Here is a 14,877-nt window from a genome sequence, read left to right on the forward strand (position 1 = left end):
TTTCTAGGGCAAATGAGCTAATTCATTAGTAACATGATAAGGGATCAGTAACGGTTTCTTCCCATTATTATTGCTAATGAATGGTTACAATTTTGAATATGGAAAAATTAAATGCTCAAGTTCATATGCTTCATCAATGATTTGAGAAGCCCAAAGGACCTAATAAAAACTGAAAATTCCAATGGTCCCCATTTATATTTTTTTTCTAATTTAACCTGTACTATTTAAAATTTAATTAGATTTTTAATTATATTTAGATTTGTTTTAAGTAAAAATTTTATCTGGTTGTGGCTCATGTAACCTCTCCCCACGATGATACCAAAAAGTATAACTTCTAACAATTTCATGTACCAATAAATGTGCCCTAACCATCTCACTAGTTTTTGAGGATGCTTTACAACATTTCTGTCATGACCCAAGTCTAGGGCCTAGACATAACATGACGCGCGAAGATATCTCACCCAAGCCACGTGTAATAGTAGCTATTCTCCGTGGCTGGTTACATGCTATCATATAGCATGCACCAACCACCTTTACGTCTTCCAGAATATATTAGGAAATCTGCAAAATAAAACAAAAAATAAATGATGCAAAACATGATAAACTAAGTAGGAAACTGAGCTTGTACCACTTTTACCAAAATAAGGATTTGGTTAGCCAGAATGAAATTCGTCTTTGCGTCTCTTACTCTTTTTTGAAAAATGTGGTTCTTTTCAGAAAAGGATCTCCCAGTCCATTTGTTCATATTCATAGCTATAAAAATAACTTTTGCATATTGAAGTTATAAAGAAATGTCTTAATAATTGAAACTAGTCAATACTATAAAAAAATACATTTTGTGCATTTATCTTTCATTTATAACTTTGGATAGGAACTCTAATACTTGTTGAAATAAAACTCGTTAAAACTTACAAATTTAATCTTTCACTGCATTGATTTGCATATAATGGAGAACGAGGTACAATATTTTTAATTAACAAATAGAGTCTGCTGAATTGGGTTACAAAATTCTATGCTAGTGAAAAAATTAACCAACAAACTCTTAAAATTCTAATTACAAGATATAGAGAAACAAAGATAGAAACTTTTTGGGTTGAAAAATCCTTATGTGACATTTGTATGTTATGGTATCAGCTATGAAGATTACTACAATGTTATCTTTATCTCTGAACCTTACCAATTTGATGCAGTAAATTATTTAGCTAGGGAGCTACATAAAATGTCCATCTTGATATTTTAGTTCTAGAATTCTGATGAATTGGATTTGAGTGGAAAAATTAACCAACAAGTTTAATTCAGTTTTGAAAATTCCTAGTGTTGCATCTCTATGCTACTACATTTATCAGGTTTGTTTGGTTTGACGGATTCTTAAGTATCTCCAATAAGTCTATCCTTACTGCAATAATGAAGAGATCATAAGTTAACCTTTCAAGAATTTCATGAAAACGTAAAAAAAAAAAAAAAAAACATTGACAATAAGATGTAATAGTGAAAATGTAAAAAAAAAAACATGAAAAGGTAAAAATAAAGTTTCTTTTCTGATATTGGTTTTTCTTGATTTGGAAGACTAATAATCACAAGATCAAGAATTTCATTAAGTCTCATAGGTTAAAGTATAACTTTCCACATTTAGTTATTTTCTCACGACATAATTTGACAATATACATCTTATGTAAATATAGAAGTTTTCCCACAATACTTGCTTACCAAGTAATGAAACAGTCAGGCAATTAATTTGGATAGGTATTTATCGAATCAAATTTCAATAAATTTATGGAATATTTTCGTTGCGCATATGTTTTCCAACTGTTTACTGATCCTGAAAAGACAATTATGTTCATGTTGAAGATTTGTTCCAACATCCTGAAAAGAAAAGCATATATACACTAAATCGTCAACACATATTTTTACATGTCAAGACACTTATTTGATCCTCAAGTTCAATAATTTGTGCAATATAGAAGGTGACACAGCCATGACTTTTTGGCTATGTTCCTTTGCATGAAGCTCAGCATGAAGCTTGCAAAGGGCTGCACCTGCAACTTTCCATGCAAAACCACACTTTCTGACGTCGCCTGTAGCTTTTGCATAATCATAAGTCACGCGATAAATCGCAAGTGCATCATTAAATATGTCCGTTGTACTCCTTACGCTCTCCTCCATATCCGCTGCTTCATATAACAGCTGCATGAAAATTTGAAAAATCAAGGTAGAGAAATGAACACTCGTGGTTACTTATGGATTCGAGAAAACATGGGAGTGGAAGGAGAAATAGGGTTGGTGAGAATTGAACTCAGGATTATTGTCTTGAAAATCCAATCGATGCCACTAGATTGTGGTACTCAAGTTTGTTTTCTTACAAGGAAAAACGTCCAAATTTACCCATCTACTATACGAAATATCTAGTTTTACCCTCATCTAATACTTTTAAGTCTTGCCATCAAAGGAGCTCTAGATTGAACCGGGTTATCCTCAGTTAAACTTTAGTTAGGATCCATACTGGAGCTCTGTTGGGGCCAAGGATAAATATGAAACAATTTGCTAACAAGAAGGGTGTGAATGATCCCAAAGTACAACAAAAGTAACACTGAGATATTCAGTATAGTAGAGGGTATTTTTCACCTTTTCCCCTTCTTAAAATGATTGAAGGTTGTTATGGACTTTCAGGCCTAATTCAACCCTAAGAGCTAGCTTATGAGGTGGGCCGATGTGAGACTCAACAAAGAAATTCCTCAAAGATTGATAAAAGAAGGTTTTACCTGTTTGTACTTTTTAATAACCTGGTCAGCTAAGTCATTTTTTGATTCACTGCTGGTGTTCAGTGCCGCCTCCATCTCAAATCTGTAATTTATGTACCTTTCTTCCCATAACCTCAAACATGTCTCAGGGATTCCGACCTCAAAAGCTGAAAGTTTCTTAATTTCTGGACATACAAAATACGATATATGTCAAATGCACAACCAGTAAGCAATTGCAATATTCAATCAGTATATGGATCAAACACTTGCCTACAGCAGCTGGTTCTTCAGCTTTAAATTTCTCAACCCGGTCATAAATTTCTCCCAAGACTGAGGTAGAGTAATAGCTTTCTTTCTTTTGCAAGAAATGCGGAAACTTGTCTACTTTCAACCTCTTTGGGATGTAGACCTGTGGATAGAAGCAAGAGCGGTAAGACAAGAATTTGATAACTCAACAACATTAAGGGTCTGTTTGGAAAACCACCTAGTAATTGGAATTGGTGTAATTACTAGGGTAGTAATTACACAGCCTAGTAATTACATGGTGGCTTTTCAAACAGGCCCTAAGAATATTAACAAAAAAAATACTGAGAACGGTCAAAAACACACCTTAAGTATCCCAATTTTTCAAGTTCCCGACCTGATAGTTTAGGTATGAAACTTTGAAAAACCAGGGTAATTTAGGTGTGTCTTTGACCATTAACTCACAAATGTTCAATCAATATCTACTCTAGCTTTGGAAGCAAAAGTAGATTGTCAAATTGCTTATGGAATAGATGTGTATATTTTCTTCACAATATGATGGTGAATCTGAAGCTTCCAGGCAAGAGAAGCATCAAACTAATAGAAAAGATTTCGGGTACAGAAAAGTAGAAATACTCACTTAAAGAGCACAGTGATTAAGTATAGAATTGTTAACAAGGGAAATATCAAACAGAGATCAGGTTAGAGCAAGTAACCTTATTCCCACTTTTTGGGGCGTCTATAGCGTCATAATACAAATCAATCAACTCAAATAACTTTTCTTTCACGGACTTCGTCTCTTCATTCTCTGTGGTGTTATTTTTCCCCAATATCAGAAGTCTATCCATGAGTGCATACCAGTTAGCAGAAGCATCAGCCATGCTATAGCTGAAAGAGTAAACGAACTCTCGTGAATAAAACCGAAACATGAGCATTTTTTTAAATCAGTAAAAGCCAGAGGTGGATGGAGAGAAGAAGTAATGGGTACAACTGAACCCAGTACTTTTGACACAGAATATAAATATATATATATATATATATATATGTAAAAATCACTTAAAATATTCCAAATAGTAAACTATGAAACCATAATTATAGAAATGCAATGGTTCAATGGTAAGAATTCAAATGTTGAACCCATTAAATGTAAATCCTGGATCCGATCAGCAATACATGAGCATTTAATTCAGGATCTACAGATATTACATAAAGCTTAACCAGGTTAAATTAAAATAACTTATCAAAAAGATCCTGCTTTTCAGAAAAGATTTTCCACCGTCATCCGATGCTCATTAGCTGGGGACTTCCCGACTCCCGAGGATGAGCAACTCTTACCATTCAGATAATGGAACTGTATGTTGCACTCTTCACTGAGGAGACATGTTTCAGACAATATCAAAAAGACTATTCTAACTTTGGAAGGAAAAAAAGGGCATTCTAGACAGAGGTGATATTATAATATATACATACTTTGGCATCCTAGTTTCTAGAAATGTCTGAAAGAGTTCATGCTCCCTTTCCTCCGCAGAGAAGTTGTTGGGCTCCCTATGCAATGCCTTTGGTGTTGAACGGATTCGGCTCCACGGTCTACTTGCAGTGTAATATTTTAACAGCTGAAGCATACAACATAACATGCTCAAATTGGACGGAACTCGTTGAGTATTTTCATTCATTCAAGAAATGAAACGACATAAAAATATGTTCTTTTTTCTTTTCATTTATTGATTTTTCGTTATCATTTCTAGATGGGCATGTAGAGTACAAATGGAGGACCAAATCTGAGGCACTTCAATTAAATCATTAAGCAAAGAAATTAGAACAATTAGCCGGTAGTAGAAATAAAGTTGACCTGGGGGTTTTGAGAGACCCAATATTTATCTCCATCAAAATCACCATTAGCAATTTCAGTGGCTGCGGATCTTGGACCTTTCGTGGAGAAAAAAATACCATACTTAGCATTTCCAACTATGTCTCTGAGGTTCGTCACAGGGACAGCAAGTAATTTGTGGATATCACCAAAATGAAGTCCAGGATTCCTGTATACTAGTACCTCTCCAGATATTTGCCCATGTTCACTGCATAAAATGGCACAGTTTTACTTGGTATGTTTCCAGTTAAAAAATACAGGCTCTGCAACCTTGTCATTAAACTAATTCGCAAATGTGCATTGATGAGATCGATTCTAATAATCAATGGCTTAGTTGATGATGATAGAGACTGAAAGCGGCTAGTATATCTTTGACCAGTGTACAAATTCGTGGTGCATGGTACATGCACCAGCATCAGCTTTCACCAAACTGCTTTAGAGTCGAACAATGGAATCTGATGCCAGATTTCCCATAAGGGCATATCTTTTTTATGACAGAAAGCTGAATGGCTTAATACATAATTAACCCCTTAAATTTGCCAAGATATTCCATCTAGACACTCGAATTAAGCCTTGTTTCAGTTGAACACTTCAACACCTAATAAAGTGTTCCCATTAGACTTTCAGTTCAAATGTGGTTAACTGAACTATCCAATAGACAAATGAAAGCACACGCGAAAGTTTTTTCAGTATTTGACTTGAAAGTGTCTAATTGGAACACACTTTATTAGAACTTGACAACGTCAAAACAAAACAAAAAAGTTCTTTTGGTATAAGATACATTAAAACAGTATACTTACAGAATAACACAGACTTCATGAGGATTTAAAGTATCAGTGGGATCAGCTGTTCCCATTAGATAGAAAGTATCAGAGATAGGAAGTCTTCCTGCCTTTAGCCCATTTCTTTCTTCCTTTGCCAGGGAAGATAAACAACACCAAAGATATGGTTCTGTGAGAGGTACTCCAGCCATTATCATACTTGTGGCAGTAGAGGCATCATCACGATCTCTATGGTTTACCGCAACTGCATGGAGAAAACCAGTAAAACAAAAAAGTAAAGGTCTGATTTGGTAAAGCATTCAACAGAGACTTGGAACAAAGTAATGCATATTAAAATCAATGCAGGTAAGTGAATTAAAACTTCTGTACCAAATCTGCAAAGATGGAATCAGAAGGTATATAGGAAGTGATTTGGTTTTAGGCGATGTTGCTCGGATTCTCCAACAATGTCGGAGGGTGTGTGCCGGATCCTCCAAAAGTAATGCATTTTGGAGATCCGACATGAGTGCAACAACATTTTTGGAGGATCCGAGCAACATTGTTTCTACTTTCTAGGAGTTCATTAGAAAATTGGTAACGGCACCAGCTTGTTAATTGTTCATATAAACATGTCATGCCGTCAAGAGATTATTTGAAATTTTGAGAACAAAGACATCACCACATGCTGAAATTTAATCCAGATTGCACACAAGTTTAAAGTTGTCCCGTAACATCTGAAGGTCAACATTTCTCCATGTACATGCTAGATTATAAACCATAAACAGTTGCAGAGAAACTTAGTTGTATTATCATTTTTTCTAAAACTAGAATTACCTTTTAGTGCTGTCACCTCATCTGAGTATAACCTTTGTGTCTCCTCCAAAGTATTCTTGAGTATATCATAGAAATACTCCACGGGAACACCTCCATAGGTCAGCAGAGCAATAAGAGTTCTTGATAGATAAGTATTCCTAGGTTTAAGACTGAAAGAATAACACAAGGGAGTCAGTTGCAGCAGGTAAGCCCACAAGGACATATATACCTGAAATGTCTGTAGCTGCAGAAATTTTCACAGAAAATTCTGTAATACATAGCATGGAAGAATTCTTTTTAAAAAACAATCATTGGAAGGACGATATGTCCATTTTTAGAGCCAGTCGTAATAGGCAAGTAGATCCTCCAATCTCCATCAAAAAATCCTATGGGTAAACCTTGTTTTACTTTTACTTTTTTATTAGGAAACCTTTTTGCTGTTTTAATACTATAAAATCTCACAAAACAATTCACCTCCCTCACTTGGGATCCTACTGCGACGGATATGACAAATCAGTCCCCTAAGCAATAAAAATGCAGACTCGATTTCTGTCCGTAATATTGTGGTTCCTCCAACTTCTGGAATGATTTTAGTTTGTTTCTAAAATTTAGTTCACATCTGAACTGTAATTACTGTTTGCATTGAAACATAGTCTTTCCTTACTGTTATTTACTACCTACTGAAATGCATAATACCAGATTTTTCCTCATTTGCACACATGTACTTGCAGCTCTTAGTGTTAAAAAAACAGGCTCAACTATGATGTTTCTATAACAAAACTGAAAGGGTCATGAAAGTAGCAATTTCATGGACAAAAGAAGATTCCTACAATGAACTTCTATCTTTCTATTAACTGAAATATTGAATTGACTAAAAAGTTCCAAATACCTGGGTGTATTTATTTCCAATGAGTTAAACATGTGAGTTCTTGACAGTCTTGGATCTGCCTCGACCTTGATCATTGAGGGCCTAATCTGAATTGTGCGTCGTGGCAGCTAATATTTAAGAACGGAACATTGTATCCATCAGGAAGTTGACTTAGAGATCAGAGAAACTAGTTGAATAACCAGGTAAAAAGCTGCTTCAATAATGTCATCGCACGTAAGTATGCAATAAGCTAAAGATATTTGACCAAGCCAATTAAAATAAAACAGACTATGGTCGTCGGTGCTTAAAGGAAGAGAGTACCTTTCTATGGATTAGAAGGGTTCCCTTTACAGCAAGACCATTGAAGAATAGACGGCACTGCATCAACAGAGGCTAGAAAGACAAAGAGAAGCATGAAAACTAATCAGCAAAGAATCAAGCTGACCATGTTTAAAGATAACAAATTGCTAATTGCAGAGGTTTTGGATTCCGAATCAATTAGTAAACATTTACCAGTTCCCCACTCTGAAATTCCGCCTCTCCCAATTCGGATGAATTCTCCCCAAGTTTGACACCATTGGTATATCTCTGAAATGGTTAGTTCAAAATTCAATGAGAAGTTCAAAAAGAGAGATGAAGGACTCTGATACAATGAATCTGTCAGATAGTTTATATCAATACAAGCATGGAAGAGACAATATCTTGTGCACTGCCTAGTGCCTACAACCAAAGAAAATTAAGGAAATAAGAGAATTCAAATGAATTGAGGAAAAAAGAAACTATGAACTACCGACACATTCTTCCAAAAATTTTCTACAATATTCATCTCCTTGCCTGATCAAGAAGCTAGCTACTGGTCCTCAAGTGTTTATGTTATCAAATTGCTCTAAGAACTTTGAAGATGAGCACACTAAAAATTTGATAGGTATTTCCAATGGCTAAGTGACCAAATGCTGGAATAGCAAATATATGTAAGTTCAGCAAGAAATCATTTCTTTGATATTTTTAAGATTATTGATTCCCTCGCTTAGACATTTTCGTTCTTTAAGACTGTCAAGGAATTGCTTTAACTATATTGACATTTAAGCAGTGGCTTCTTCCCAGAGATGTGAACTTGGATACTTTAAGTCAGACGAGAATGTAAAATGCCTCATTTACAAACTTCCATACTAGTAGTGTGGGATCAATTGTGTTGCATGTGCATGGATACCGATTCAATCCGAGCTCTCCATGTCGTTGTTGTTCTGAAGAAAATGGAAGAGGATTTCTGACCTCCAAGCCAGAACTATCTGGGGGGGGGGGGGGGGGGCTGTACTCCAACTCGGTAGCTCATTCTGGATAAGCCATTTGATGAAAGCACTCCAGTCGCCTCCGATGTAGCCAGAGGAAAAGAAAGCAAAAGCAAGTCCCGTAGTAATTAGAAGGATTGCTTCTTTATTGCTCAGGTGAAGAGTTACTGAAATTATATCCGGAAAGACGACACATTTTTTAATAAAGCCAAATTATGTGCTTCTTGGGCCTCTAGTCTTGAAAGGAGAGAACTTACTTCATTGTTTTGTTTTTTGGGTTTTTTTTTTTAAAAAAACTAGTATTGTTGTATTCCTTATTAAGGGTCTGCTGGCCAACTCCAAAAAGTGTTACTCACTCCGTTTCAATTTGTTTGTCTTACTTTCCTTTTTTGCCTGGTTCAAAAAGAATGTCTCTTTCTTTTTTTTGACAACTCTTTAGTTTAAACTTTCCACATGGCATGTTTAAGACCACAAGATTATAAAACATTTTGGTACATTCTACTTATCTTTAGTTTAAGACCACAAAATTCAAAAGTCTTCTTTACTTTCTTAAAACCAAACAAACAAATTGAAATGGAGGGAGTACAAAACTTCATTGTTTAGGTTTTGCTGGCTTTTAATGCTATGCAAAAACATAATCAACCTAAAGAAAATGCTTCGTGAACTAGGTCTAATCAGATTACCTCTAAGTTGGCACACTTATGCTTCACATTGAAAAAATCTTGTGGACACTTTCTTGCCAAGTCTTCTGAAATATATCCAGTCCCATCTGTGTGTATAAGGGGTTTCCCATCTTCATCATAGAGAATTCGTCCATTCTTATCCTACAATTTTTTTCCCAAAGGAAGAGGCAATTAAATGATAAAGAGAATTCATTATCTTGAGACCATAGAAAGAGAAAAAATATAAAGATATGGCATATCAGAGAGCACAGGGAAAAAGAAACAGCAAAGAGTATGCATGATTATATATACACATATATTATATGTTTGATAAGTAATATACATGACAATATATATCTTCAATTCTGTCAATATTCACTGAATTCAGATCAACTTGAAGCTTTACTGTCGTGGATAAAATTAGGGAGAACCTGCATTATCAGAGTAACTATGCAGTTCAGAAAGAAAGACAGCAAGTATGCAATAAATATTAAAAAGTTAAAAGAGTCCAGGAAATAGAAAACCTGGCGATGTATTTAGCCATGCTAGAGACCATGTGTACATGCATGAAATGGCACCTTGCTTCATGGACTATCTTGTCATGCAAAATGTAAGTTTCTTTTTCATAAGGATTAAGAGATTCCATTCGAACAAAGTAGCATTTGACAGAATCGATCTTTTCCTCTTTGTCCTTTGAACTTCTCTTCTTCCCGTCATTCTTATAAACTGCTCAAATACCACAATGACACAAAACCTCATTGGCATCATAAACACTTGAAAACAGAACCTCTCAGGTACTTCCACCCCTGATTTTGAGTATAATAATGAGAATGACACTTCTATTTATTGGGAACATGATAATCAAACAGCTACTTGTGAAAACAGATGATCCACATTGACACAGGCCAATGCGAAGGCCATAAGACGAGAATTTCTTAAATACAAGTTGTTGCAGATAATAAGCGAAAATTTTGCCCTCTAAGTACAGTACTTTCATGTTATAGAAGACCATCAGTGTTGAATGGGAGCGAATGTTGGGCCTTACACCCAATACATCTATGCTGTAGCGACACATATGTTAGATGGATCTACTATCATTCAAACACAGACAAGATTATATATGTTCTTATACTTGTGTTAAAAGAAATATCATCAGCAGTCAAGCTCAACATTAAATGAACTTGATAACCACTATAGCAGCAGCACAAAAGTAGAATAATGTCGCCACATGCATTCCGAAATAAACTTCATAAAATGCACTGTCCATTGGGAAATCTATCTAAAATTACAGAGAGTAAAGGCAAATTCTGAATTTCTTCTTATATTTCCAAGACAAGATAGGAATTTTGAAATACTTTGTCGACATATATAAAAGGTAATTACCAAAAAAGCGATAGCGCCTCAAACCAACAAGAATTCCATTCTGAACAATCTCTTCGGGACACCCTGGGGCATTTTCCTCAAACTTGACAATCAATACATTCTCATCTCCTAACGACTGTTGCAGATGGGTTCTTTCTGCTTTCAGGTAAGGACCCTGAGGAGGAGGTAAATAAAACAAGTCAAGAAATGGATATTAATGCTTAGGGAGGCGTGATGCACTGTCCAAAGTGAATGAATGCTTCCCACTCCTTAATCAACATAGGCATTACAGTTATTGCTTTAGGGATCTGGTATCAGTATCAGGAGACAGTAAGCTTCAGTAGTTATGTATTCAACTTTTGATGCCTAAGAAGCTTAAGTGAATCATTTACAACCTAGTGCTACACAAATTAAATATCTGCATAATACAATGTTTACAGGAGTCCAAAATCTTGTTCAGCCAATTCAATCACAGGAATAACTTACAAAACACTTCAAAGGCTAAAGGAGTTACCTTGAATAATTTTTTATAACAAAAAGTTTTGAACCACAAGAATAACAGACCTTAAAAGTATAGCTTCCATCCGAATGAAAATGGCAATGATAGAGATGAGTCCTTCCTGAATCCCAATCAAGATACTGGAAAACACAGATATAAGGCAATTATTGGATTGGTCATTCAATAGTTTAGAGACTATTATGCAAGTACCTAGACCAAGATATTACTAGTCTCTCATCAGTGGACACTAACGATAAAAACACATCAAAAGAAAAAAATGAAATGACAGAAATATAAAGCCAATGTAGAAGTCTTTAAGTCTGGAAGAACAACATCAGTGGGTTGGGCTCAAGACCTTCAATCCGAACTAACTAACAGATGAAAATAGATTATACCAGTGGTAATTGAATAGAAAAATCACCTGCACCCGTTTATTGTATTCACAAAGGTGGCCATATTTATTCCAGATATATGACTCAAAGTGAGACATAGGCTGATATATCATATCCAAAATGTCACCAACATCATGGGGCATAATAACATCCTCCAACTTCCTCCTGCAACGGATATCAAATCAACTACCAACTTGTAGCAATGTAGAAGTCGACAAAATAAATATTTGAATAAATGCTAACTTTACCTCCCAATGTAGTTTAGAATCAAAAAGAATTTCCTGAATTCAAGCTTACTGAGTGCCAGCAACTGTTCACTTATTCCTCGTGTGCTGGCCCCATCTCTAAATTCAAAAGGCCTAGGATCGTAATGATCTCTTTGAAAGCTAGTTGTCGTTGGACTCATTGGAGGTGATGGTATTCGTGGAGCTGATGTCGGTGAATCAGATGCATCACCTACTATGTCTGCAGGCATTGGAAGACCGTCATTGTAAAACTAGAGTTCTTGAAAGTCTGAGTATGTTTACATGCTATGTTGCTCGGACTCTTCAAAAATGTGTGTTGACAACTCCAAAAGTAGTGCATTTTGGAGAATCGAACACAAGTGCAACAACAATTTTGGAAAGTCCGAGCAACATAGTTTACATGTAGACTTGTAAATATGCAAAAAAAGAAGAGATCACAACAAATGGAAATTTTGAACAAGTTCTTCATTAAGCCTAAACTAATGTCCAGATATATACTCGATTTATACGTGAATAAACAATACGGGAATTATTTTTTAGATATTACCTATTGTAAGGACATTTTCGTCTTTAGATACTCTTATTCATGTATTGTTAATACACGTCTTACTTGTTCCACCTTCTATTCCCCATAAAATAATATATAAATTCTCGTATAACTTGTACAACTATTGGTTATACTATAAATTTGGTTTCCAGTATTTAAATCCCCATATTTTATATGATTTTTAATACTGAAAATCAACTATGGTATAAAGCAAAACCAATTATATATCAAGATTAACTTGGCTTATACCTCAAACCAAACGAACCCAAGTACTTTTCTGTTACTATCAGCATTTTTCTATGGAGTTCAACAAATCTGAAGACATTCATAGAATGGAGGAAAAAGTCAAAATGAGGATAAACGATGCAGAAGAAAAGACCAGTTTAAAACAAATGTTTGGAAAAAAATCCCAAAAGAAAAGCAAGATGTGACAATTCAAGATTACAAGCAAGATGTGACTATTCAAGATTTTTGAAAAGAAGATTACAGTGGAAGATATTTTGAAAAGAACCTCTAATCTTATCAGTTGAAACTTTTGACCAACTTTTCTTTTGTCCAGCTAAAGTAAAAAGGAACCGATGTGAGAAACTTTCTTGATCTTAAAAAAACAGTAAAGGGTAATTTTACATGTATGCCGTCTCATACATCAGTACCACCTACTCAATTAAAGCCTCACATAAAAAAGAGGGACATTTTTAACTGTAAATGGCAATTGAAGTCGAATAGACAGAAGGAGGCGCATTTTTAAACCAAAAAAAAGGGCAACTTCAGGATTCCACAAAGAATGATTAATTTCCAGTTAACAAAGTAAAAGTGTATTCTTTTGTCAAATGCTCGGCATTTAGGCTGATAAAGAGTATAGGGATGCAATTATTAGTATTGACTAAAAAAAAAAAAAGTAGCCCGGTGCACTTATTAGTATTGACTATTGAGAATAATTAACTAAATAAAAGTAGTTTATCACTAACAACTCAAATTTTTAAATAAATAATCACACAATATAGATTTTTAGTTTGAATCTCATAGCCACCTTAGAATTTCCACCTGCTTGACCCATAATAAAGAATCAAGCTCACACGTGGCGACAACAAAGCTAGAGGGGGCAAGGAGGTTCATCCAGGTAAATTATAATAATGTGTTCCCTATTTTGTTGATAACAAAAAATGGCTTCTTTTAAAATTTAATTAAAATAAATACATAAAACATATTTAGTTATAATTTTAATTTAACTTTTAATAATTATATTTTAATATCCTTAGTTATGGTTATACCTCATATAGGATTTTTTTATAATATAGATGTAAGTACTTGATTTTAAAATACAAGGAGGTCGCATATTATAAGGTTGTTTAGCTTAATTAAACCAATTTATTAATGGGATAATTTCAAATATATACAATAAATATAATCATGTTTTATTTATATAAAAAATAGCCAAAATTATATAAAATATACAGTTATTATACAATATAGCTGGCCAAAAGGCATAGAAAATATATATTGAATATACAATATAGATTACTTATACATAAATTATACACTTAATATACACAATGATATGCACTCAAAAACTAAATATAGCTTAACTATACGTGAAATATACACAGACTATACATGCATCTACAGCAATGGCCATTTTTTTTATAATTACTTTGGCCGAATGGCCTTTTCCTGTAATTATCCCTTTATTTTATGCTATGAGTGCATTATAGAAACTATATAGAAGTTCAATGAGAACATAATTGAACCTTTTGCAACAACCTAAAAAATATACAAAAATAGAAAAACATACATGCAAGTATCACTTGTAACAAAAAATTATCACTTTATCATTACACTATCCAAATTTGAAAAGAAAAAAAAAAAGCAGACTTTTGAAGAATATGGGAAACTTACCATAATCTTGAAAAATCGGCCTATTTCTGGGTGAAAAATTGACAGAAGAACAAGATGAATTCGGAGAAGAAAGTGAAATTCTTCGAATCTGAGGCGAATGATAAAAACTTTCAGCAGAAGGAACTGGTTCTTCATAATTTTGCTGCTGATAAAACTGTTGAGTTTCCAATTGATAATATTTTTTCGCCATAAATACAATGAATCCACTTAGGGTTTTTTTGATCTGACATTTTGAAATTTCTTTCAAAATACAAAGCGAACGTTCTTCTCCGATTGCCAGAAGGAGTCTTCGTACTTTATCATCTGGTGATTTTTGTCTCTCTTTTTTGCAGATTTGGTTAATCATTTGTTCTACTGAAGCTGGAAGTTTGATTTCTCCATTGTTATAAGAAGAAAAATCTCCCATTTTTGCTTAAGTTGAAGTGAAGAAAACTGGGATTTTTGAGAGAGAAATATAGAATTGTTTTTTACTATTTTAAAGAGCGTTCCAGTGGGAAATGTTTTGTCTGCTTGGTTTAAGTGCTCTTTAGAAAAATAATATTTATTTGTTTCCCCCATAATATTTGATATTTATTTTGAAATTTAAATTATATTATATTAAAATTAAAGTCGCGCATTAAAAAGCTTATTTTTTAGAGTTAATTTCAGAATTTTTTAAATCGAAAGTTTGATTAAAAATTAAAAAATCTCAACCA

General features: G+C 34.1%; 1 protein-coding gene across 2 annotated transcripts; it reads right to left on the minus strand.

Moving 5' to 3' along the window:
• Window positions 1-1,796: 1,796 nt before the first annotated feature.
• Window positions 1,797-14,685, minus strand: LOC129870025 (probable RNA-dependent RNA polymerase 5). Of its 2 annotated transcripts, none has more exons than XM_055944591.1 (19): window positions 14,183-14,685; window positions 11,743-11,959; window positions 11,524-11,659; window positions 11,168-11,242; window positions 10,625-10,778; window positions 9,766-9,967; window positions 9,585-9,672; window positions 9,263-9,403; window positions 7,804-7,878; window positions 7,612-7,683; window positions 7,312-7,418; window positions 6,444-6,592; window positions 5,649-5,874; window positions 4,831-5,056; window positions 4,452-4,594; window positions 3,698-3,869; window positions 3,009-3,147; window positions 2,760-2,923; window positions 1,797-2,184 (listed from the first exon to the last, which is right to left on the minus strand). In XM_055944591.1, the coding sequence occupies exons 1-19, from the start codon at window positions 14,586-14,588 to the stop codon at window positions 1,924-1,926; spliced, it is 3,153 nt and encodes a 1,050-aa protein (XP_055800566.1). In that variant the 5' UTR covers window positions 14,589-14,685; the 3' UTR covers window positions 1,797-1,923. The 2 variants fall into 2 exon arrangements, with proteins under 2 accessions (XP_055800566.1, XP_055800567.1); XM_055944592.1 differs by lacking the exon at window positions 14,183-14,685 and adding an exon at window positions 12,536-12,601.
• Between the last annotated feature and the right edge of the window lie 192 nt (window positions 14,686-14,877).

This window comes from Solanum dulcamara, chromosome 10 (assembly GCF_947179165.1).
Source record: "Solanum dulcamara chromosome 10, daSolDulc1.2, whole genome shotgun sequence".
Lineage (NCBI taxonomy): Eukaryota > Viridiplantae > Streptophyta > Magnoliopsida > Solanales > Solanaceae > Solanum > Solanum dulcamara.

Bases quoted from the DNA above. Each gene is read 5' to 3' on its own strand.
- LOC129870025 (XM_055944591.1), bottom strand. From the start codon at position 14,588: ATGGGAGATTTTTCTTCTTATAACAATGGAGAAATCAAACTTCCAGCT. The intron at 9,968-10,624 runs GTAATTACCTTT...GTATTTGAGCAG, and splicing joins GAGGCGCTATCGCTTTTTTG to TTTATAAGAATGACGGGAAG. The intron at 3,870-4,451 runs GTATGTATATAT...TTACTCTTTCAG, and splicing joins CTAGAAACTAGGATGCCAAA to CTATAGCATGGCTGATGCTT.